The sequence below is a fragment of the Gorilla gorilla genome, chromosome 4, assembly GCF_029281585.2.
Source record: "Gorilla gorilla gorilla isolate KB3781 chromosome 4, NHGRI_mGorGor1-v2.1_pri, whole genome shotgun sequence".
NCBI lineage: Eukaryota > Metazoa > Chordata > Mammalia > Primates > Hominidae > Gorilla > Gorilla gorilla.
This window is the reverse complement of record NC_073228.2, coordinates 53865076-53890318: the sequence shown is the minus strand read 5'-3', so window position 1 is coordinate 53890318 and position 25243 is coordinate 53865076. Positions and strand designations below refer to the sequence as shown.

General features: G+C 57.6%; 1 protein-coding gene across 17 annotated transcripts in view; it reads right to left on the bottom strand.

Annotated features, from left to right (window-relative positions):
• SRCIN1 (SRC kinase signaling inhibitor 1) overlaps positions 1-24001 on the bottom strand; it is a 75233-nt gene extending 51232 nt beyond the window's left edge. For 3 of the 17 annotated variants that reach the window (XM_063706462.1, XM_063706463.1, XM_063706464.1), the window contains exons 1-2: positions 22507-22914; positions 14061-14123 (exon numbers count right to left, since the gene is read on the bottom strand). In XM_063706462.1, the coding sequence (XP_063562532.1) occupies positions 14061-14123; positions 22507-22630 (187 nt within the window). In that variant the 5' untranslated portion in view covers positions 22631-22914. Of the gene's footprint in view, positions 1-14060; positions 14124-22506; positions 22919-23662 lie in introns of those variants that run through there. The other 14 variants (XM_063706469.1, XM_063706468.1, XM_063706467.1 and 11 more) reach the window with 12 other exon arrangements.
• Positions 24002-25243: the final 1242 nt, after the last annotated feature.

The window sequence follows — 25243 nt, the reverse complement described above, 5'->3', positions numbered from 1 at the left end:
TTTGCCCAGGCCTTGTGGATTCTGCCATGGCCTTGCTGCTGGAATCCAGCTCCACAGTTCAGGCCTAGTCCTGCCTGAGCCAGAAGGACCCCTGCCCCTTATGCCAGATATCCAGGCTCCTCTGCCCTCCTAGGGCTCAGGACAACATTGGGACAGGTCTCCAATTATCGTCTCCCAGCTGCTTCCTTCCTGGAGCCAAAAGAGCTCCTCATCCCCTCTCTTACCCCCTCCTCATGCCAGCACCTCCTTCCCTACCTCCTGGGGGATCTCAGTGTGTCTGGGGTGGAGCAAACAGTGTACCAGCCTGAGATGAGTGGTGACTGTGGAATGGGAGGGTCCCCAGGTCACCCAGTTCTCCCAGGCAGATTATGGCAGGGAGAGGTCCCAGCTCCCAGCTGCTGGAGCAGGCAGAGGGTAGAGCATGGAGCTCACAACTGCACTATATGACTGCAGTCCCACAAATCTCACAGTTGGCAGTGGGGAGGGGCTGCTGAGCAGCCTGCACAGACAGGGAAGCAGGGACTACCCCTCACTGCCTCCTCCAGGCCGTCGCTCAGCCCTCAGGTGCTCTGGCATTGGGGCTATTGGGGTGAGGCGGGCAGGAGCTAGATACTAAGGGGTGGCAGAGAGAGGGGAGGGGGCAGGAGAGATGATCTGCTCTCTCTGAGGGGCGGTGGCAAGGAGGAGCTTTGATGTGAAAAGCTTTAGAATCTGTTTAAGAACCTTTGAGATCCTTGGCTTTTATATAACAAAAAAGTAAGCTGAGGCTCGGAGAGAAGGGAACGCCTGGGTAGCCTAGCTGTCCTGGCTTCCTACTTTGTACAGATTTAACTTCTTTCTGCAGGGCCCCAGCTGAGCTGGGAGGATGAACCTGGGCTTCTGGTTGAGGGTGGGGGAGCATCCTGTCCTTAGGAGAGGGAAGCCAGTGACCAGCCTCCTGGGGGGGCTCTGAAGACTCAGGCATGATTTTAACTGTTTCAGCAGGCCAGGCACTTGAAATCAGAACACTGGGAGAGAAAAACCCAGGCCAGAGACACCCTGGGTGCCTTAGCAACTTTTCTGAGACCCCAGGCTAGCCATTTATTTATTTTTTGAGACAAGGTCTCACTCTGTTGCCCAGGCTGGAGTGCAGTGGCGCGATTATGGCTCAGTGCAGCCTCAACCTGGGCTCAAGCTAGCCTCCAGCCTCAGTATCTTGAGTAGCTGGGACCACAGGCACGTGCCACCACCATGCCCAGCTTATTTTGGTGGTCTGTCTTGTTTTGTAGAGATGGGGTTTTGCCATGTTGCCCAGGCTGGTCTCCACCTCCTGAGCTCAAGCGTTCCACCCACCTCAGCCTCCCAAAGTGCTAGGATTACAGGCATGAGCCACCACACACACCCAGCCTCATTAATTTACTTACTCATTCAGTCAACAAATATCTTCCCTCTCTGAGCCTAAGGACCTAATTTGTAAAATGGGGATGTTAACGTCTAAACTCTGCCTTTGGGCACTAAGTGAGAGGCTGGCAAGACAATGGTAGAGAAAGTAGGTTGTTTTCTTTTTTTCATTTTCTGTTTTTTTTTTTTTTTTTTTTTTTTTTGAGACAGAGTTTCACTCTATGGCCCAGGCTGGACTGCAATGGTGCGATCTCGGCTCACCGCAACCTCTGCCACCCAGGTTCAAGCGATTCTCCTGCTTCAGCCTTCTGAGTAGCTGGGATTACAGAAGCCCACAACCATGCCCAGCTAATTTTTGTATTTTTAGTAGAGACGGGGTTTCACCATGTTGGCCAGGCTGGTCTCCAATGCCTGACCTCAGGTGATCCGCCCGCCTCGGCCTCCCAAAGTGCTGGGATTACAGGCGTGAGCCACCGCGCCGGGCAAAAGTAGGTTGCTTTCAATGAAAGACATTCCTGAGCAGCGATGGGCTTGTAGCAGCCTGACCTCCCTGTTACCCCTACGCCTGTTCCAGCCATCAGCAAGTCCTCGGAGTGGCCCTGACCCTCCTCGGACCTGAGCAGCCCAGGGAAAAGACACAGGGATCGATTCCAATCTAGCAAGCGGATCCAGGCACCTGCCAGCCCTGCACAGATCAATGCGTCCTGTTCCAGGCAGGGAGGGCGTGAGAGACCCGGGCTGGGGTCTTAAGCATGGCTGGGTTCTGCTGGGAGAGGGATAGGGGCATTGCGATAGAGAGAGACGGAGGCAGGGAACTCTGGGGGAAGGGAAGCAAAGCTAGGATACCCTGGGGGAGGGGCGTTGGGCCTGAAGGTTCTCCCCAACCCAGGGATAGGGTTGGGGAAACCAGAGACATAAGGGAGGGGCTCAGGGCTTCTCTTTTCTCCAAGGAACCTCAGTGTGCAAGGCTGACTATATTTTTTGAGTCCGAGATTCAAGCCACAGGGAAGATGCCAAGAACTGGCGAAATCCAGAATCCGAATGAGGGGAAGGGCAGGGTGAGGAAGGCGGGTTCTGCCACCCTCAGCTCAGCCTGCCCCGCCTGGGAAACGCGGAAGGTGAAAGTGGCCTGAGGCTGGGGTGGCTGGGAAGTGGCGGGCGCCCCCCAGTGGCCGGCTAGGAGGACGGCACAGGTGCTTGGGAAGAGTGACGTTGTCATTTGTTCGAACAATTCCAAATTCTACGTTTATTTATCAGCCTCATTTATTTTTATCCTCCACCACATTCTTTTACATGAGATCACTGTAACTGATTATGAGAATTAAGATCCCAACATCTTAGTGACACCATCTCATAAGCCACCAAGCCGGTCCCCAACTGGCATCTTTACCCCGGATGTAACCCTCTACTCTGTCCTCTGGCTGCCCCTGGGCAACATTCACACATGATGTCATCTGCAAAGGAGGAGAATGGGGAGAGGAGAGGAGAGGGAGGAAGAAGGAAGGAGAGAGGCAAATGGACAAAGTAGAGGAAGAGCGAAGCCACCAGCTCAGGAAAGGGAGAAGAGAACTCTCTGGGGCCCCTGATGTGAGTCCTCCCCAGCCCCAAACTCAAGATCTGGAAATCAGGTCCCTGTAACCCTCTCTGTGGAGATAAGGAGGCTGGACAAAACCCCTCCCTTGGGGACCTGAGAGGCTGTCACATGTGTGCCCCGACCCACTGCCTGGGCAGGGGTAGGAGCTGGGTTATAGCCCTGGCAGGAAGCGAGGGCAGGAGGCACTCAGGGTGAAGACACCAACTCACAAGCCCACAGGACATGGGGCTAGGCAGGGCAGCAGGAGAGGAGCACGGAGACAGCTGGAAGGGTGGAGGACCTGCCTGCCTTAGGCCACACACACACACACACACACACACACACACACAGCATGAGGCTCCCCCAGTCCCTCCTCTGCAGCCAATGCTACAGGAGCCCAAGTCAGCCAGGAGGAGCCCCGAGGCACTGCCACCTTCGATTGTGCATGATGACTCCATCCTGCTGGGTGCCTGCTGCAGTCGGGAAGCACACGGTGTGCTTGGAGGTTGGAGGCCAGAAGACAAAGGTCAACCGGGACCAGATATGTATCAAACTAGGCAGAGGCTCTGGGAACCCGAATTAGGAGAGGGGATCCTTTGCTTCCCCTGCTAGTGAAGGAATCGGCCTCCCTGTCCCTGGGTGCCCCTGGCTCTGCCTTCCTCGTGTGCCCATACTCCTCAGTTTCTGCTGGCTGGCTGTGGGTCCTTGGATCAGAAGCCCATCTGTGTCTGTTTTCTAAAACCATCTTTTCCGCCCCATACCACAGCAACCAAAGTCATTTTCCGGGCAATTGCCTTTCTGTAAACATTCCTGTGTAATATCCCCCCAAATTGCTAATACCCAACGCCCTGTTGAGTCTCCCTGTCACTCCAACTAGAGCCTCGGAGATGAGGGCGTGTGATGGGGGAAGGGCGATGGGGGGAAGGAGGCAGCTGGACTGAGGATTGGAGACAGGGGGCTCCTGCCTAGCTCCTGGCACAGAGGGGGGGCCAGAAACTCTGCACCTCCCCACGGTGATCCCCACTCCCTGCCAGCCCAGCCCCACTCCCTGAATGTCAGGCTCCACTTCAGGAGAGTCTGCCTGGACTAGGAGGGAAGACAGAGAGGAAGGGGGAAGGGAGCCCACTGGACAGAAGGCCTGAGACAGGGCCTGGGAGGAGAAGGAGCTGAGTTGAAGGCATGGAGGAGATGGCTAGAAAATAAAGACTCCTGGTGACTAGGGCAGGGCACTAGGGACATGGGGCAAGGCCAGGCAAGTTGTCTTCAAGGAATGCCAGCTCACCTCCCCACCAAGGGTGACAAGGAGGACAGAGAAGAGGGTCGAGGCCAGGGAGGATCGAGGCCATCCCCCCAGCATGGGCCCTGCCCACTCCCTGGGCACTGTAGTGGATGGGGGCGGGGGGAGATGGACAAGGCAAGAGGTGTCAGGTGGTTCTTGGCAGGTGATACACCTGTTGCCCCCTCCTCCACCTCCCAGCCCTGATCTATAAAGCCACCATGGAGAAGGGTCTGGAGCAGGCTGATTCTCCTCACCATACAGCAAGGGAAACTGAGGCTCAGGGAGGTCGAGTGATCTAATCTGAGTCACCACATGGACTCCCTTCCCCAGGGGTGGGGGTAAGAAGGGGGACTAGGACTGTGGCCTATGACCCTGTGGTCTCTTCCATCCCCCTGCCCAGGGAATCCCGCCACCCCCTTCCCAAGCTCCACAGAAGCTGGGCATCCAATGGGATGGGGGATGATGGAGCCCTGGAGGGAGCTGGGAGCAGAGGTGATGTGAAGGGCAGCTAGGGAGGGTGCAGGGCACTGCCATTCACAGCTTTTTGCAGGCAGAAAAACACAAACCAATTTGTGCAGATTTAAAACCCACTGAAGGCCACTTAGTTGGTAAACGAGTCAGAATCTAATTAAAGGACCTCTTCGAGGCTGGGGGAAGGCACTGACACCTGCCTAGGAGGAGCGGTGAGGCTGGGGGCCTGGGCCCTGGCTGCTACTGGTGGAGCTGCTGGGGCTTTCCATGGGGAGAGCAGATTTGAGGGGGTCAAGCTCCCTGCGGGTGGGCACCCGGGGAGGGGGGCGGGCATCAGATGCTTCCCCAGCCCAGCTCTTCCTCCTCGCCCATCCCAGGCTGACTGTGTCCACTTGCACAGACCTGGGCACTCCCAGGGCAGGACCCTCACCTCCTCCCTCAGACTGGGGCCTCCCTTATGGCAGAGGGGCCATTCCACCCAGAAGGGCAGAATTGGGTGGGGTGAGGAGGCCCACCCACCACATCAGGAGTGGGGTGGGGTCCTGGGGACTCTCAAAGATCCCAGGCTTGGCCTCGGTGCCACCTCCACCAACTGCACTGGCTCTGCATGGCTATAGAGTCCTTGCTTCCTTCTGCTTGCAGCTGTCCCTCCCCCAGGAACCCAGGCCACACAGCACAGCAGCTCTCAGACTCTGGTAGTGAGGTGGGGCCTCCCCTCAGCTCTCAGCTCTCGGGAAGAGGTGGCCCCCTCCTTACCCGTCCTGTGTCGGGAAACCACAGTGCTCTCTCTCCAGCCAGATGCCTTTCCTAGGCAGGAAACCAACGCCCAGAGAACAAGCCTGACCCAATCTGCAGGAGCTGAAGGCAGAGCCCAAAGTGGAACCCAGGGGTCCTGGCCCTCAGGGACAAGGATTTTTCCATTCCACGATGCCACTTCCCAGAAAGCAGCTGCCTGGGGAGCCCCTCTCTAGGCCACGGGCCCCAGGAGGACACAGACTAACAACCTCCTTAGGAAGGATCAGCAGCAAGGCAGAAACACCGCAGCAGCCCGGCCGACAGGGAGAAAAGCTGGGGTCCATGGCCCAGTGATGCCCCCAGCCCAGGGGGATGCTCACCACACAGAAATCAGGGTCCCCGCAGGGCATCCGAACTGCACATTCAGACAAGACTCCCCATCCTTGCAAAATGTGCAAATCAGCCCCGTGCCCAGAATTCCAGATATACAACCCCCTTTCTTCACCCCGCCCCTCCTCTCTCACACACAGCAGGCAAATCTGTGACATTACCAAAAACCACTGCATCCACTGACTAGTTATGTGACCTTGAGTAGGTCAGGGGATGCTCAGAGCTTCAGTCCTCTCATTTGCTTTAACAAAAAAAAAAAAGGAAGAAGAAGAAGAAGCAGAAGCTAATAACAGGCAACAGGCAACAGGCATGCAGACTGCAGAGCCTGGGTGAGCAGAGTCAGTTTCTTCTGATCTACCCCGGAGCCCGATTTCCTTCCACCCACTGTCAGAGTTGTATCAGACCCAGGACTGTGGGGTTGTGATTTTTGGCTTCTAATGAAGATCTGGCTACTTGGCTTCCCTGGGAAGGAAGGGGGCAGAGATATGGAGGGCAGCATGTCACCCCCAGTCTGAAGCTGGAGCTGGAAATGCTGAGAACAGCCCTGGCATGTGCCCACGCGGCGCTATGTTAACCAGCTAACTCCTGTGTGGCAGCTCCGCTGCTCACGCGCCCAGGGAAGGTGTCCTGTCAGCTCCACATCTCCTTGGAGAGGCAGCCGAGGGGAACACAGGCCGAGCGGGAGGGGAGGAGGGAACACTGGAGGGTGGGAAGGGAGGAAGGCCGGTGCCTGTCCTCAGCTCTGCCATCACTCTGAGGAGGCTGCCAGGGCGTCTTCTCCCCAAGGGGCACTCCAGCCTGAGTGCTGTGCCCCTGTGTGTGTGAAAGGGATCTTTCCCCCCTCCCTGCAGCTGCCTCAGGCTGAAAGCGTGCCCAGGGAGAAGCATATTGTTTCCAGGGGAAGAGACTCCAATCTACTGGAAGTGAGTGGTGGAAGCCCCACCCACCATCCTGCCTCCCCACAGGGAAGCATTTTCAACACCAAGTACTCATCAACGGGCTCATCAATATTGGGCAGGAGACCCAGCCTTGCCCAGATGCCCTTGATATCCTCCTCAGAGACACCACCTTTCATGGGGACAGGCTCTCCCTAGGAGGCCTTGTCCCAGCCCTATGACCCTAGCACTCAGACAGCTCCCTCAGCCGCTAGAACCAGCAGGATTCCTCCGGGTTCCCAGCACACACTCAGTCGCCCAGGCACACACATCTGCTCACTCATGCTTCTACGTCAAACCTGTGCACCTCGGCATGCGCCCGACTGCCCAGTACTTGCTCACTGACATGGGCCCAGTCACAGCCTGCCTCACCAGCACCCTCCACCTGACCTCAGGTGATCCACCTGCCTCGGCCTCCCAAAGTGCTGGGCTTACAGGCGTGAGCCACCGTGCCCAGCCATGATAACCACTCTTGAACACCCACACGTATTCATGACAGTCTACATGCAGGGGTCTACATACCTGGGCCCACCAGGGTGCCCCACTCTGCCACCTTAGATGCCACGCAGACAGGGAGAATGTCATGCCAGTCCACGCAGCTCATGCAGGGCATCTGGGGCTCGCTAAAGCACCAGGTTGATGCATCTCCAGCTTGGGGTGAAAGACAGTGGGGACTTGCCCATCCTGAGTCCCTCATGGAGGCGACATCTTCAGCTCCTTTTCCACTTTGCCAGGTTCGGGGCTCCCTTGCTGAGGTGTTTACACAATGTCTTAAAATACAGGAGTCAGCCCAGTAACCTCAAGGCCACCCTACTCTGACCAAGGCTTAGCCAAGGGGCGATGTTCATGAGTGAGACCCTCCTCTGGGACCTGGGCGCCTCCAGCCTTCATTCCACCTCTGTAGGTGCTCAGTGCCTCCACCAGGGTGAGGGGGCCGGAGGGCCTCTGCCCAGCTTCCAGCTCTGCTGATGGGGAAGGACAGGGCTGCTGGGAGCCAAGGCTTAGCTCTCACCTCATGGGTTAATTTCTCTGCCACCCTGCAAGCTAGCTAAGAACAAACAGCCGAACCTGCAGCCCATGATTCTCTCTCCCTAGGGACACCCTGTTAGTATCCCGAGAGACTCTGGAGGATGGGGCGAGGGCAGCCCGGAGTTCACAGATTGGAAAAGGCAGGAGACTTGGCAAGTCGGCTTGGCCTCTGGGTCAGGCAGTCTTTGAAAGCCAGGGCCTGGTCAGATAGCAGGGGCATCTTGTGGAAGTTCTCTTTGTTGTCTAACCTGAGCTCTCCCATCAGAGCAGCATCTGGGAATGTGGAGCACAGGCTTCAAGGCAAGGAAAAATAAACTGTCTCCCCTTCTGCGAAAGACACAAAGACTCCCATCCTCCCTTCTCCAATCCACACATCCATCTTGAGTGACGAGGGTTAAACCCAGCATCGGGCTTGCTGGAAGCTGTGGGAAATATGGACCAGCCATGAAATGATAACCACTCTTTTTCTTGAGACAGTCCTGCTCTGTCGCCCAGGCTGGAGTGCAGTGGCACAATCTCAGTTCACTGCAAACCCCTCCTCCCGGGTTCAAGCAATTCTCCTGCCTCAGCCTCCCGAGTAGCTGGGACTACAGGCCCGTGCCACCACACCTGGCTAATTTTTGTATTCTTAATAGAGACAAGGTTTTGCTGTGTTGGCCAGGCTAGTCTCAAACTCCTGACCTCAGGTGATCTGCCCGCCTTGGCCTCCCTAAGTGCTGGGATTACAGGCATGAGCCACTGCACCCAGCCATGATAACCACCCTTGAACACCCACACATATTCATGATGATCTGAAAGGGCTCGTGCAGCCATCATTATCTTCATTCTCACAGTCACCTTGTGAGGTTGCAAACCCTTTATTTTACAGGTGAAGAAACTGAGGCTCAGGAAGGAGTGACTTGTCCAAGGTCAGAGTTGATAAGTGGAAGAGGCTGATCTCAACTGCGGGGGTGCTTAGCCCATGTCCTTCTTCTTTCCCCTACACCCTGTTGCCCCTGAGGAAGATGCTGATTCTGCCACCAGGTCATCTGTGAGTACTCATCTAAGCCATTAGGCCAGAGCCCCACAGGTCCCCTCTGTCCTTCCTACACCCTAAGAAGAGAAGGCTGAAACAACCCTCCTTCCCAGCTAATCTTGGGCGCCATCCACCCAGTCCTCTTAGGGGGAGTCTATTCCCCAGGGCTGGAGGAGAGGGAGGAAGCAGAGCCACCCCCAGATCACAGAAACTTAGGCTGGAAGTGGGGGTCCCACAGTCCTGAAAGACCTTCTAGGGGATCCACCTTTCCACAGCCCTACTCGTAGCCTTCTTGTACCTACGCTGGATACAAAGCCCTCCCAGCCCCTGCCACAGGCTGTGCAGAGACAGAACTGCAAATCAGGAGCTCCAGCCAGTCAGGTCTTAGATACTTCCAGGAAAGGAGAACTCATTACATCCAAAGCACCAATCATCTTGTGGGGTTTCTCCTTCCTTAAAATGAGCCACAGTCTGTGCCCATGGCCCTCAGGGGAACCTGGGGGAAGGTCATGACCTCTCCCTTTGGAGCAGAGTGGAGGCTCCTGAACCGGAACCTTCTGTCATGAGCCCTCAGGTCCTTCCTGTGTGGCCCAGCCCCCCAGCCATCTGCACCACCCTTTGTTGGGTAAGCCCCATGTCACCACCCCTCTTGGCTGCTGGCCTTCAGAACTGCTCTAATGGTCCAGATGAGGTATGAGCAGCACAGGTGACTCCTCTCTGCTTCTGTTACTAAAGTGCCTTCGCTAGTGCCCCTCCTGCCCACACAGCACATGTGCCAGGAAAAACAAATTCTCAGGGCCTAAGAGCCCTGTTCCAGGGCCAGAACATACCTTCCTTGCCTCCTGCTCCTAACGCTCAGGCCTCCCCCAGCCTCAGACCTCAGGGGGCCAGCCTGACTCCTCCCGCCTGGAAGGGGTGAAGTTCCTGGCCCAGTCAGCTGAAACTGCTCCTTCCAGTCACTTCCATTTGCTTTCTGGTGCCTGGCCTTGCTAATGTCACTTAAGGGGTCTGGTCTGAATCTTAGCACCTCCCAGCAACTATGCCCCTCAGAGCCCCAGCTCCAGACACCAAAGGGTGTGCCCAGGAGTCTGAGTGGGCAGCCCGCTCTGCCTGGAATTCTCTGGCTAGTGGCCTGAGGCCCAGGATGCCCCTGTCTGGCAGCCAGTCACTGTGAGAACTGGAAAACCACAAGCCCACATGATAATATCTGAGGCATATTAACCACACAGTGCTTCCTCCTTGCTAACCTACTTCCTCCTCCCTGCCCTGCTGCCAGAGGGCCCCAGGCTTGGAAGGAGAGGCTCCCCCACCCTCAGCTGCTTCCCTGCAAGTGCCCCGTGTCTGCATCCCATGCTTGCGCAGTGGCTAATTCTGGTGTCTCATCAGACAGTAATTATGGGGGAATCAGCAGTGCCGTCATCTCTGCAGCTCGGCACCTGTCACCACGCCGCCATCCCCAGGCTGCTGGGATGGGATCGGAAGCTGAGGGAGGAGGGGTGTGCTGGGGTGAGGGGCATCTGCACCCTTCCAGCCTCTGCAGCCCTCACTTCCCTGCCCTGCCTCCCCAAGGTGAGCAGTGCACCTCAACCAGGTGGTCACCAGCCACACAAGTGCTCCCTGTTACCTGGGACAGGTACTGAAAGCAGGTGCCATGTGTCCCATGTATGCACCCCCATGACCAAACAGAACAGGCAGAAGGACACAGCAAGCCAAGGCTCAAATCTCACCTTGGCCACTTCCCATATGTGTGACCTTGAACAAATCATTTCAGTCCTCCAGGCCTCAGTTTCCCCAATGGCAAAATGGAAAAAATAGTGCCTCCCTTGTGAAGATGGGAAGAAATAAGGTGTGTAAAGTATCTAGCACAGTGCCTGGCACATGTGTCATCATGTAGTCATTCAACAAACAATTCATACACAGCTACTTTAACGCGTTAGGCAATATGGGGATGCCAAGATGAATGAGATGATTTAGCAAGGATCACACTGTGGCTACACTGAGGCACAGGCTTTTTTTGTTGGGGGGGTTGGGGGGCTGGTGGTGTTTGGTTTTATTTCTTTGAATTTTAATACCTCTAAGGAGCACAGGAAGTGAGGTAAGGAAGGGAGGGCTGCAGAGGCTGGAAGGCACCCCTCTCCTCACCACAGCCCCCACCATTCCCTATCATCCTCATGCATCGCTTCCCTCATTTGCTGTCCCTGAAGGTACTGAGTTTGCTGCCCCCACAAGCAAAAATAGGCTAGTGGGCTTAGTTATGTCCAGAACTGGTGATTGTTCAAGAAAGGTTACATTAGGAGCCACCAGAGGTTTGACAGTGCTCTGGGAGATCGGAGGGGCGAGCCCAGAGGCGGTTGTTGGGGAAGGGCATTTCAGGGAGGAGCAGGAATGGGAGGTGATGAAGAGGAGCCGAGCCGCAGAGGCAAAGGCCCACAGGGAAGAGGCCAGACCCAAGGCGAGCTGCTGGGGCCCCCACCTGGCTGCAGCACGGACTCCTCAGGAGGAACAGGGTTGGGGAAGAAGGTGATGAATCTCAGTGTGAATTATCCATGGCGTTGGGCCACAGAGGAGCCCTGCTGCCAGAGTGCAGAGAGTGAGGCAAAGGGGCACGAGGGAATGGGGCAAGACCCATACAAAGCTTCAGGTGAAGGCGGAGGGGAAGGGAGGGTGTACGGCTGAGGCTGCCCTGCTAGAGACTGGGACTCTCTCTCTGACCTCAGGCATGCTACTTAACCCCTCAGGTCTGTCGTCTCTTCCCCTACAAAACAGTCAGCAGCAGTGAGCTCACAGGACAGTTGTGAGGATGAAATGAACTAACGCTTGTACAATGCACAGCCCAGCATCTGGCTCCCAGGAAGCACGCAATAAATACTGGCCATCAGTGTTTTCATTATTACCAGTGATGATTTTTTTTCTCAAAACTCAGCAATGACTAAATGAGCCCCATCCCCTGAAAGCCCACAGAGGGAGCACAGGTCTCTTCTAACCAAAACTGGAGTCAACAGTGAGGGGCTGACTCCGGTGTCCACTACCATGGTAGCCTCCTCCCGACTCCCACCCCCTACACCCTCACTAGGCATTGCAATACTCCTTCATAGCACTTTTCCAAAACCCATCCACATCTTATTCCACTCTGGCTGGTAAAGCCAGGACGGGGCTGCTTCACCTTTTTACGGAGGCAGAAAGTAAGTCTTGTAAGGTACTGAGCTCCCCATCACTGGGGGTATTCCAGAAAAGGGTGGGTGAAAGAGAAGAACATTCAGGTCTCAGAGGCCCTTGCCCTGGCCCCCTCTGCCTGGTTCACTGCCCCTGAGCCCACCCTGCAGGCTGAGCCTTGGCCCCTCTGCTGTTTGTGCAGGGAAGCGGGGGTAACTCACGCGAGCAAGGAGGGAAAGGGCTCCAATCTCAAGTCTCTCTGCGTTCTCCTGGCTTCTCCCGGCAGCAGCCAAGGATGGGGGAGGGAGGGGAGCAGTGTCGTTGCTCTTTTAGGAAAACGGTAATTTTAATTAAGAGGCAGACAAACGAGCGCTCTGCAGATTGTCTCAGAGCAAAGTTATTAAAAAGCCATCAAGGCGGCGGCAGCCACGGTGGCAAGGAGAGCTGCCTCCCCCAGCTGCCCACCCAGATTGTAGCTGAATAGCAGTTCAGAGAGCTGGAAAAGGGCTGGAGGACGTGGAACCTGAAAATAGCCCCTCTCCTAAGAAGGCAGGGCGGCATCCAGATAGTACCCAGGGTACAGCCTGCCCAACCCTGGGCAGCAGGTGGGGACGCAAAGGGCACCTGCAATTAGGCAGCCCCTGCTGTGGGCCAAGTCTAGGCCCATCACTACTTTTTCTTTACTCTTCTCAACAATGCTGCCTGGGAGGTGTTCTTGTACCACTTTACAGGCACAAACACTGAGGCTCAGAGAGGGAAAGTGGCTCGTCCAGGCTCACACAGCTAGGAAATGGCTGAAGTGGGGGTTTGAACCCAGGGCAGGCTGACTCTCAAGTCCAATGCTCCAGGCTGCTGGTCCTGGGCCCAGATTTTGGGGGGTGGCTTCCCCTGCCCATACACCCTCCTCCAGCCGGGCTGTTTGATGTCCTCTGAAACAGCCTCAGGAGCAGCCTAATGATGTTGCCCTTAGTCATCAAGGTCACTAGGGACTTGGAGGCCAAGTAACTGCTTGCTTGGCAGGGGCACATTATGAGAGGACACTCTACAGGGACATAAAGTTACAAAACAGCTTCCAGCAGGGGGAACAGGGGCAGATAGACAGAGGACAGGCCCCCACAGCCAGGATATCTTCCAACTCTTCAACCTCTACTTGCTCAACACTTAAGCAAAGCATCCAGGAACCTATCTGCCTTGGTTGCTGTTAGACTCTGAGCCTAGCCCAGTGCCTGGCACAGAGAAAGTGTTCAATAAGTCTTTCCCCGCCGCCCCGACCCCGAGATGGAGTCTTGCTCTGTTACCCAGGCTGGAGTGCGGTGGCGCAATCTCGGCTCACTGCAACCTCTGCTTCCCGGGTTCAAGCAATTCTCCTGCCTCAGCTTCCTGAGTAGCTGGGATTACAGACACCCGCCACCACACCCAGCTAATTTTTGTATTTTTAGTAGAGACAGGGTTTCACCATGTTTGCCAGGCTGGTCTCGAACTCCTGACCTCATGATCTGCCTGCCTCGGCCTCCCAAAGTGCTGGGATTACAGGCGTGAGCCACCGTGCCTGGCCTTCAATAAGTCTTTATTGAATAAATGGATGAATAGATAAACAAGCAAACAATTGAATAAATGAAACGAGATCACAAGTTTGCATGTGACTGTAAGCTAAACAAAACGGTCCCATCTTCTCCCATCCCCCACCCTCTGGGCATCACTGGAACATGGGCTTCCCCCCATAAGAGGTGCCCCTTGCTCCTGACCCCTCTCCCCAGGCCACAAGCCCCCTCAGCAGAGGATTCCCGCCTCTTCTCTTCACCCCAGCCCTAGCCTACATGGCGGCTTTGCAGCCCGCACACACATGTACATGCACACGTGCTTGTACACGCACACTCACTGACATGCACACACGTGCACATACAGACATGTTCTCTACCAGCCAAAGTGCCCCCCCCCCAGAGTCAGGTATCTGCTGCCCCCTCCCCTGGCAAAAGCTGGGCCCACCAGGGATAGCCCCCTCTCCGTTTCTGGCCCTCCAGGCTGGGGAGGAGCATCTGACTACGGAGAGCTGGCGGGAGGAGGAATCGTGGGGGGCCTCCCTCCTCCTGGCTTACTAACCTGGAGACTTTAAACAGAGGGAACAGAGTCCTGGAGGCTTCCCTCCCGCCGCACGCTGGAGCCCTGGGTGAGGGACAGGAAAGGAGGAAAGTCGTGAATGAATGCCCAGAAAGGCCCGGCTGCAGAGGAGCTGGAGAGAGGAGGGGGCCGGGGCAGGGGCTCCCAAAGTGGGCCAGGTCAGGGGCAGGGCCATGGGCCATGGGGTTGGGGGAGGTGAAGCAGGTACAGAGCAAGGCAGAGCCTTAGGAGCTCTCCCTTTGGGGCCCCCCAGGGCAGACAGGATAGATTGGGTGTCATAGGAAGAGCAGGGACTGAGGGGGTAGAGACACTGGTGGGAGACAGACAGGGGGACAAACAGCAGGACAACACAGAAAACATGGGGTCCCCAGAACTGGGTTCCCAGGACAGACAGCCAACAAGCCATGCCTGGTTCTCCACCCAGAAACAGGGGCAGACACTTTACTGAGATGCCCAACCTAGAGCCCAAATGATAGCCCGCCTGCCTCCTTCATGCAAGGTTATGCCATTCTGGAAGGTTGATGGGTTCAGGGTCAGAGAGGCTTGCCGTCATTCCCCTGGTGACAACCCTCTCCCCAGCCTACGAGACCCCCCATCTGCTCCACTCCCCACTAACCCTGAGAAAGCCCAGCTTCCCCTGCCTGTATTAGAGGAGACAGGCATTCCCCACCCAAAAGGCACTCATAGGTTCACACTGTGCTAGGAGCACAGACCTGCCTGAAGTCCTTCACCTAGCTACTGCCTCCACACCCCCAACCCTCAACCTGCCATGGCAGGGTCCCCTGCAGCTGTCCACCATGCCCCACCCTGCAGGGAAGTCCCTTCTAAACCTACTCCACCTCCCTCATGCTGCAATACCTATTAGCCTTTTACCCTGGGGCGTGCAGCAGTAAGACCCTTCCTGCCAGGAGACACTGTGGCCAGCACCTACTCAGGCACAGCCCTCCCTGGGCTGGCTCAGACCCATCCATACCCACAACACGTCTGGCTACAAGCATTCTCAGAGCCCCCTGCCAATCTCATGTTTCCAATTTTCCCACCGATTACCTAAAACATCGATATCCCAGGGAGAAACAGCTGTTGGGACACGGACTGGGAGAAAATATTAAGAATGCTCATTAATGTGTCTAGCCCCAGAGAACTTCCTGGATGAGGCAGTGGGAGGCACAGAAGTGAAGGCTTAGGAGCTCCAGCTTCCTTCTTACCACCAGCCCTAAGTGGCAGCTCCAGGGGCCCAGCCCCAGACAGGCTGAGGTGAGGATCTGGGTTTTCAAAAAATCTAAAGCGGTTTCTTATGTATGCCCTTTCCTCAGTGGAGAGTGGGCCCCATTCAATCATTCAGTCAGACAGAGGAAGAGGAGGAAGATAAAGATATGACTATTTATTGAATGTCTACTATGTGCCAGGAACTCTGCCTAAATTACCTCATATAATCCTACTACCCACTCTGTGAGGAAGCCAGTGTTAACGCTCTTCATCTACAGAGACGGAAACTGAGCTTCAGAGAGGTGAAGCAACTTGCCCCAAACCACACAGCAAATGACTGTCAGGGCTGCGATTGCAGCCCAGAGCTGTCTGACTGCAGACCCTAAGCTCTTGACCCAGGAGCTAAACTGTCTCCTATCCACTCCCACCCCTCTCTCAGTCTTTGGCTATCTTCCTTTTGGTGGCCTCTGGGAAGTTCTGCCTAAAGTCTAACCACTTTCTATTGGATGCTCCAGCAGAAATGATCTCCTATGGGCAATAAGGTAGAAGAGATTTCTCTTTGGCTCTGCCTCGTCCTAAGAGTGGGAGGCAGACTGTTCTAACCCCAGGCTGCCAGTGGACCAGGAGAGGGGTGAGCCATCAGGTTAAGGAGAGAGGCGGGTCTAGGATTTCCTGAGCTTTATCTTTAGGTGACTTCTGCCTCTCTAAGAGCCCCTTCCTGCCCCTCCCACTTCCAGGAGAGAGGAAGCTCCAGGAAGCCCCACACAAGCCCCTTCTCGTTTTACCAACCAGAAGTTCCCATAGTGCCCAGGTAGAGGAGAGCCCAGAAGTTCTGGGGTGGACAAAGTGAGAGTCTGCGGCAGTCCCCACAGCCCTCGCCTCTGCACAGAGTCCTAACTTTCCATGGATAAGGGGGCTGGGGACAAGAATGGGGGACTCATCAGGCCAGCCTGGTCACTGGGTGGGGTGGAATAGGCAGGGGACAGCCCAGGAGAGAAGACAGCAAGGCCCATCCCAAGGGCTTCAAGGAGCCATGGAAGGCCTTCCCAACGAGCTGGGGTCATTCATTCTTCCCATAAGAAGCAAAGGCTGGTGTCTGGAGTGATGTCTGCTGCGTATGCAATTATCATGCATCCTAGGGGTGAGGGGAGACTGCAGAAAACGTCCCCCCCCCCCCCGCAATCTCCCCAGCTCTGCACAAGCAGAAACAGCTAGGCACTTTCTGTGGGGTCTCTGGGTCTGGGGTCTCTCTATAAGCTGAGTCTGGGGGCCCCTCTGTGGGCCCCTGGGTCTGGGGTCTCCAGCATGCTTTGCCAGCTGGAACGGAAAAGAAGCCAGTGCCCTGGAATGCGTGTGTTTGCAGAGGTGAGGAAGGCAGGCATGAGAAAACCCAACTCCCTTCCAGTCTTGGGTTACTCCACATCAGGACATGCAGGCAACCGAGGCAGGTGGCCTGGGCTACCAGGAGCCAGGATAAGGTTGTGGGGGAGCTGAGCCACCAGCTTGAAGTGCCTTGTGGGAGAAAACCCGAATTGGATTATAGTCCCCGGATGGAATGGAGTGTGGCAAAGCCAGTTCTGCTGGGGTGGGAGGAAAACAGTGAGTTTAGAATTCAGAGGACAGCTGAATCCTCTAGCCACTCCCTTCTCCATCCCCTGGGCCGGGAGGGCAGATGTAGGCAAGGTGTGCCTTCGGAACAGGAGGGGGCTGTCTGTAAGGCATGAGTGTGTGTGTGTATGTGTGTGTGTACGTACGTGTGTATGTATTCCAATATTCTCTTGGGCCAAATCCCCATTTTTTTTTCTTAGCTTAAGCTGGGAAACAGTCTTCCCACCCTCCATGTGGCAAAGCAATATTATCTCAAGGGAGAGGAGGTAGAGAGAGCCTGGGAGCTCTGGAAGGGAGCTTGAAGGTCCTCTAGTCCCACCCTCTTTTCATATACCAAGGACACTGAAGACCAGAGGGGGCAACTAAATTGCCAAGGTCACACAGCAGTAGGGGAGACAGGCAAGCTGACTCCAGCCCAATGCTTGTTCTTTACAATTTACTTCTTTGCCCTAAGGAGCAGAGGAGCAGCTTCTCTCTGTCTCCTCCTCTTCTCCCTCTCCAGGAGCACTGGATCCCTCCCCAGCAGGGCCCCCTGCACTCTGGCAACCACACCAGCCAAACTCTTCAGGATGCCCAAAGGTCATCTGAAAGGTCATGCTGACCAGTACCCTGCCGCTAGGTCCAACACTAGTCTCAATGACAGACCACCGTCACTGAGGTGAAAGATGCAAAAATACCACCGGAGCCTCCCATCCTGAAGTGGCCACACACTGGGAGGTTTATCTTCCTATCTAACCTCGATTCCTCCTACTACAGCGTGGGCCTGCTTCCTCTCAAGCTGTCCTATGCAGAGATGGAGGCAGGGGGAGAAAAGCAGGTTTCCAGCCTCCACACCCTTATGTTTGCCCACCCCCAGCAGACAGGATGAGGGCAGGGTGTCCCTGGGTGCCTGGGCCCAAGCCCAGTGCATGCGTGGGGCCCGAAGGGTGGGATGAGGGAAGAGCAGCCTGGGTTTGGGGGAAACAGCTCTTCTAGGAATCGCCCCTCCAAGCCCTCATCCTCTGCAAAATCCTAACTAAGTCTCAGGCTTAGACTTCTCTAAGGATTATTATCTTCTCTGGGTTCAGAGATGTCTGTCCCCTATCCCCTCATAATTGATTGTTTATTATCCCAACAATAAGTTGATTGTTTATTATATGTCCGGCACTGTGCGGGATGTTTTCATCTGTTGTTTCATTTAATCTTCACAATTCCAGGATCAGAAACGAATCTGTCCCCTGGGACCATCCTTCCTTAAGACTAAGTCTAACCTTGATCTCTCTTGCTGCATTTCCTCTGGCCCAGTCCTCCTTGGTGGCATTTTTGTTCCTGTCTTCAGAGACTCTTCTCATGACTCAGTGGCCTACATGATCTTTTTCCAGGCTATCAACCTTTACCCAGCCCTGCCCCAGGACGGGGTAGATATGTAGGTAAAAGCGACCAAGGCATGCGAAGAGGCTCTGGGGGAGGTCCCCAAAAGGTCAGGCAGGGCTGTTGGAGGTAGGGGCAGGACTAGGGTGGCAGGCTCTCCTCCCTCATAATGTCCATGACCCCTGCAGGGGGCCTGGGCCCCATCTTCTGTGTGGTAGCTAAGAGGGCCCAGAGAGGCAATGAATGACCTAGTCCTTCTCACTGACCATCTCTGAAGCCCAGGTTTCAGCACACACATCCCCAGAGCCCAGGGGAATGGGCAAAAGCAGGCAGGGGCACAAGGGCAGGACTTGCCATGGGTTGAGCCTGGGAGGTGAAGCCAGAGGAGGAGCTCTGACACCTGGCTAAGCTCCCGGCAGAGGGCTAGCAGGCCCTGGAGGGAGCACAGCCTCAAGCCCCTCTGCCGGCTGCAGTATCAGGCCTCCGTGGGGTTCTGCACACCCCATCCTAGCCACAGGCAACTTTGGTGAATTCACCCACCACTTGGCTTCTCTGTTTTGACCTTTTGGAGCAGAAGCGCTGAGGGCAGGGGTCCCCTCGACTACAGCCATCCCCCCCACCCTGCCCCCAGCATGGCTGGAACACAGGGGCCAGACTCACCTCCCCAGGGAATGCTCAAGCCCAGCTTTCACCCCTCTGGGAAATCGGAGCAGCAAAAGCATGGGCCAATGGGCAAGGGGAGTTGGAATGGTGGGTGGGACTCTGGGCCGGGTGTGGGCGGCACCCTCCCCCTTCAAGCAGGCACCATTAATATATGCAAAGCATATGCAAATCACCCAGAAGAGAGACACAACACCGCTGGAATGTCACAAGAGACCTTGGAGATCAGCCAGCCCACGCCCCCTCATTTCACAGGTGAGGAAAGAGGCCCGCGCTGGGATGGGACTTGCTCAAGGTCACGCAGACATCTGGGCACTGAGGAAGGATAAGAATGAGCTCTCTTGACTTAGTGCAGTGCTTTTTCCACCAGGGTCTTGTCTTTCTGCTGGGGGGTTTATAACATTGCAAAGGGGCCCCAGGGCGTGGATGGGGCTCCAGGCAGGCCCATCAGAGACATGGGTGGGAGATGGAGCTGAGAGGCTTCTTGGATGCCTCCCTTACCGCCTCTGCACCTGGAGATGGTCTGGTGGGTGTGAGGGGCAGTGCAAGGGCAGCATAGCACCTGGGGGGCCGACGGTTGGAGGGGCGGGAGGCTGGAGGTAGGCAAAGAGAAATCTGAGGGGCAGGGCAGAAGAGCAGGGAACCTGGGATGTTTGAGGCAGGGGAGGAAGAGCCCAATGTCAGGGCAAGGTGCCCGCTGTGGTGTGGGGAGGGGGATGGCGCCCTCAACACACACACACACACACACACACACACACACACGCGCGCGCGCACATACACATACGCGCGCGCGCACACACACACACATCCCTAAGTGCTCTGCAGCCCTTCCTGGACTCTGACAATTATGGCACCTGACAGACCATAATAGTTAACCCAGGCCCATCCCTTCTGAGGCCACTTCCCCGCCCCCAGCTTGGCTTCTCAACCTTCCAGACAGTCCTCGAAAGCAGGGCCAGAGCTGGGGAAAGGAAGGGGGAGGCAGACAATGGGAAGGGTGGTCAGAGGGAGGAAGGGGGAGGCAGAAGAAGAGACCGGGGACAGGGTTAGAGAGAGAGACAGCAGGAAGGGCAGCGCAGGAGAAATTGACGGACAGGGAGCGGGAGGGGAGGAATGGGAAGAAGGAAAGGCACAGAGGAGAGATGGGGGAGGGGCGAAGACTGAGGGCATCCAGGGAAGTGCTCTGGAGCCCAGGTATCGGGTAGAGGAACCCTGACCCCGAGGTTCTAGGCTGCTTGGCAGGAGTTGGGGACCATGCCCCTGCCCCTCTGCCCACCTCCCCCAGAAACTCCCCTGGCTGACAGGAACTCAGTCCTCCCTCCTTCACTGCCTCCCTCCCTTCCTCCCTCGGGGCAGGCACTGCTTCCCAGCCAAATCCGAAGCCTTCATCTCCGCTTCTCAGAGCTTGGAATGAAAGAAGGGGAAGCGAGTACAGCCCTCAAACCCGCTGACGGCCAGATTTTTATTATCTTTGCTCGAATGGGCCCTAGGAAGCCAGTGAGGGATTCTTCAAAGAGCATCTGAGTACCTCATTGAAGCCTGCACCTGCACCAGCCCACCCACAGCAGGCAGCCAGGACTTGGGGGGCACAACCTGTCCCCCACCCCCCACAAATCCTAGAGTCCAGAGCCTCGGCTACCAGGAGCCTCACCCTCAGCAGCTTGTGCCCAAGCAGGGGTCCCTAGGTCAGGAAACCAGGCTTAAAGCTAGACTTAAGTCTGCTGGGCCTCTGAGGCAGTCTGTGTCCCTCTCTGGGCCTCAAGGACATAAATGAAGAAAGAAAACAGATTTCCTTGCCAGGGCTTGGAAGAGATAAATGCTTGGGATTCCTCGAAAGAGCAGCTTTTATGGCAAGCCCTGGATCCTTCCCCTGAACTCCCTGCCTGCCCAGCACCCACAGGCCCCTTTGCAAGAGCACCCCCCACCACAGCTGCCTCTTCATGTGCCCCAGGCCTGCTACCCAGGATGACAGACGCCATGAACTGTTCTTCCTTGAGCCCCAAACTCAGCTCCCTCAGTTCAAATCCTCAACACTGTCTCCCTTCTTTCCCCAAAACCTAACCTGGGGTGAGGGTGGGGGCTCAACAAACTGGGTACTTCAAAGAGCCCAGCCGCCTCCCTCCTAAGCACTTCCAGGGCTGGGGTTTTGGCAGAGAATTCCAAGGTTGGCATAGGCAGATGGCAGCCATGCCACCCCCACCCTCTAGCTCTGACCACACTGTCGATGCCCACAGCCAAAGAAGGAATCAATGGTTCTAATTAAACCCTTTTTCCAGGGTGGGTCCCTGGCGAGAGAGAGGGAAGAGGGAGAGAGACAGGGAAGGGAGGGGGGAGAGGGGGAGAGAGAGAGAAAGAGAGAGAGAGAGCGCGAGAGCGCATCAGAGAGGCCCTGCATCCCAGTGCCCAACCCAGTATCCTGCACATCTTTAAGACGCCTGGAACCCAGCAGGGATGAGGCCACGAAGACCCCAGACCCTCTGCATTAGGCAAGGAGGCAAGTAGAGGGGCAGGGGAAAGCCTGGGGTGGGGGTAGCTCTTTGAGGGGTTCATTCTAGCGACCCTTCCCCTAGTGGAGCATCCCTCTCCACTCAGCACTCCCCGAGGACCACAGTTGCCTCTTCCAGATAGAGCTCCAGGGCACAGACAGTGGGAGCCAAAAGGGGGATTTGTGCCTCCATCCCAGCCTTGAGGGTCATCACAGAGAACCAGCCATCATGGAAAGGGCAGAAGAAGCAGGAATTGTTGTGGGGGGACTGGACAAAGACCCTCTTGTCCCCAAGGCAGGGTGGCAGGAAGCCAGGGCAAAGCCTTTGCACTTGCTGCCAGTGGTGCCTGGGTGCCAGGCAGTCTGGGTGGGGACAGCGGGGTGTGGGGGGGTGGATCTTATTCTTGAAAACCCTCCCCTTATGCCCAGAGCCCTCACCCCATCCCTTGCTTCTACCCCAGGCCACCAGCTAAGTCTCTGTCCCCAGCAACTCTCAGCTTGCCTGGAGCACTCCTTCCTGTGTGAATGTTCCTTCCCATGTCCCTGACACCTGTATGGAGTGGCCCATCACCAACTAAAACCAGCAAAACCCCTCAAATGCACCATAGCTGCTCCCCACATACAACCACACCAGAAACCACCACCATCACAGCTGCCACCAGTGGCGACAGCCTCACAATCTCCATCAAATGCATCATCAATTTTTAAAGACCAACAAGAGGGAAAGGGATGGGAATAAGAGAAACTGAGGCACGGAATTAGACAGCAAAGCAGTTGGCTCAAGGTCACCCAGACCAAGATACCAAGAGTCGGGAAGAAGGTATCCTGACGACCCCCAAAAAGTGCTCAAACCCCACCCAAAGGAACATTCAGGCCCACAAACCTGGAAGTCTGGTCAGCTTCCCTCACTCCCAAGCCTCACCTGTTTCTCCCTTCCCCAAAACAGACAGCAGCTCCTCCATCTCCTTTTGAAAGGCTGCTGCCAGAAACCCCCACCCCCAGCTCGGGGAGCCCACTTTCCTTAAAGTTGGGGTGCTGCAGGACCTCCTTGTCCCACAACATTTGAGGAGAGGAGCTGGGAAGATCCCCCTCCTTGCATACTTCCCCGCGCCTGCTCACCTGGCTCCCCTCGGCCCCCAGGGTCCCTCGGTCCAGCCTCCTCCCTGGGAGAGCGGGCTCTGCCCTCCGCCGTCCTCTCCCACCAGGCCAGGGCAAAGCGCCGGAGGCACTGCCAGGGCTGCATGGGGAGGCGTGGGGCTGGGGGACGAGCACCAGCAGCCGCACACGCCCCGCCGGGCCCTGACAGCCGAGCTGCGGAGGCACCCGGCCTGTCCCCTCTGCTTCCACCAGCATCCTGCTGCCCCCACCGACAGGACTCGGAGCTGGCCCGGGAGCTTCTGACGTAGCAGGGGGGTGCGTGGGAGGGGAGGGGGGGCCACGGTGCGTCCCCTTCCCAGCCCCACCCTCCACCCCTCGGTCGCCTGCCTTCCCTATCTTCTCACTCACCCTAGATGCCCTCCCCAGCTGGGGGCGCCCTCCCCTGCCCCCTGGCCTCTGCAGGGGGAGGGGTTAAGATCAAATAGCCCCTCCCTAAACCCCTCCCTCTCGTGGCCCTCCCTACCCGCTGGTAGAGCGGGGAGCTGGTCCCCAGTTTCTGCAACTGCTGCTGAGGCTCAGAGGTCTCCAGGGCTAGGGCCTCGAGGTGCGGGGAGGGGGGGGTGTGTGGAATACAGGCTTGTATCCTGGCAACGCGGCCAACCCCAGAACGCACTCATCCCCTTCCCTCCCTGGAGGCTGGCGCAAAGGGCCCACCACCACCATCCTAGCCCGTGCACCCCATTCTGGGAGCTGGGGGAGGGAGGCCTTTGATGCACCCCTCACTTCTCCATCCCCTTCCCCTCCCCTGCATCCTCCACTTCCCCCACCTCGGATGGACGCCCTCCTCCCCCCACCCTCCTCACCATCCATCCCCCTTCTTCTCCTCACCCCTCCCCCTTCCACACAAGCCCCTTTACAGTTGAACCCCTCTGGCCCCCACCCCGGGGCGTAGTGAGGCCCTCCCCACCCAGTCTCCTGCCTCGCCACCCTGCCCCCTTCTCTGGTCCCAGCACTCCTCTCGCCCGGGTCCTTCTCCCAAGCCCGGCGCACAGCGGTCCCCTGCCCCCCACACACCTGCGCCCCAGCATCCCTCGCCCCGCCGGCCACCGCCTCCCCGGCCCGGCCGCCGCCCCCGCCCCCGGCCGAGGGGGAAAACACACAAAGAAAACAGAAATACCTTCCACTTAAGCATGGAGGCACATTAGGGAGGAGAGAGACAGGGACATGCCTTGGGACGGAGCGTTCCCCATCGGGCGGGGGCGCGGGGGGCGGGGGCCCCGGGCCGGCCTGCCTGGCGCTCGCCCTCTCGCCGCCTCGCGGGCTCCTCGCTCGGCCCCAGCCCCGGGGCGCGGTGCCAGGCGGGCAGGCCGGGGGCGCGGGCCCCGCCGGGGTGGACCAGCTGGGAGGGCGCCGGCGGCCGGGCGTGTGGGTGAGCGCGCGCGCGGGCGTGTCACCGAGTGTGCGAGAGCGAGTGTGTGTGTGTTTGAGTGTGTGTCTGCGCGCGCGCGGGCCGGCGCGGGTGTGTCACTGCGGGCGGGCGCGCGCGCGGCGCGCGCGCGTGTGGCCGGAACGTACAAAGGGCCGCCCGGGGCGGCGGGGGCGGGGGAGGGGAGGGGGCACTGCGCCTTCTCGCGCCCTCCAGCTTCACCGCGTGATCCCGCAGCGCGCGGCCGGGGCCGGGCGCGGGGCGCGCTCACTCTCTCCTTCCCGCGCCACCTGCTTCGTCCCACCCCAAGTAGTCTTCGCGCCACGATAGAGACAAATACATTGACCGGGGACCGGCTCGGAGGAGGCACCCGGGGAAGCGAGGACACTTGGAGGGTGGAGGACTCCTGGGTCTCCAAGCCCGGGCGCGCCTAGGGATGGAAAGGCACTCGGGGCTGGGTGGGGAGGCGGGGCGGCGAGACTGGGGGCTCCCTTCAGCCAAGGTGACCGCGGAAACCAACAGCCGCCCCATGCTGGGAGCGCCCGGATCCTCCTCTGCTTCTGCCTCGCGACCCCTCACCCCAGCGCGCCTAGACGCGGCTCGGTCGGAGGGTCTGGGCTCCCCGGCGCCCCCTGCTGGGCCGCCTCCTGGCCCCCGCTCCGGGTTGCAGCCCCTCCTGCAGGCGTGCGCGGGAACTGCAGGCAGGTCCGCGCCCCTCCGGCCAATGAGACCCCACCGTAGGACGCTCCAGCGACGGTCCCTGCTCACGCCTCGCTTGGCGGCGCCACTGCCGCCTCTACTTCAGCCCGCAGAGCACTAGCTCGGCTCCACCCTGCCGTCCCCCGCCCCTCCGCGTCCCACCTTCGTTGGCCTACCTGTTGGCTCCGCACACTTCTCCAGCGCTGACCCGGACCCAGACCCAGACCCAGACCCAGGCCCGCGCCGACACCTCGTGATTCCAGCGGCCCCCTCCCTCCCTCGCTCCGATGCTCTGGCCAGTCCCTTCTCTCTCAAGCTTTCTTGCGGAGGAGAAGGTGGGCTGAGTCCCCTGTCCCTTTTATTTACTTCTGGAGTTTCCAAAAGCAGTTTAGGTGAGCAAGAGAGTGGACACAGTACTTCTATTCACTGTGGGCCATCAGGCAGAGTGGCAGGCAGGCAGAGAGCCCAGGAGAGGAGACCCCACCCCAAGTGGCCCAAATGACAAACCGGTTTCCCCACTTCCTGGTCTACCCAGTTGCAACCTTAATCTGGGCTCTCCCAATTTCCTATCCACCCCCAGGCCTGCCCCTGAGCCAACCACATGCCCAGCTAGGGACAAGGTCCCAGATTCCC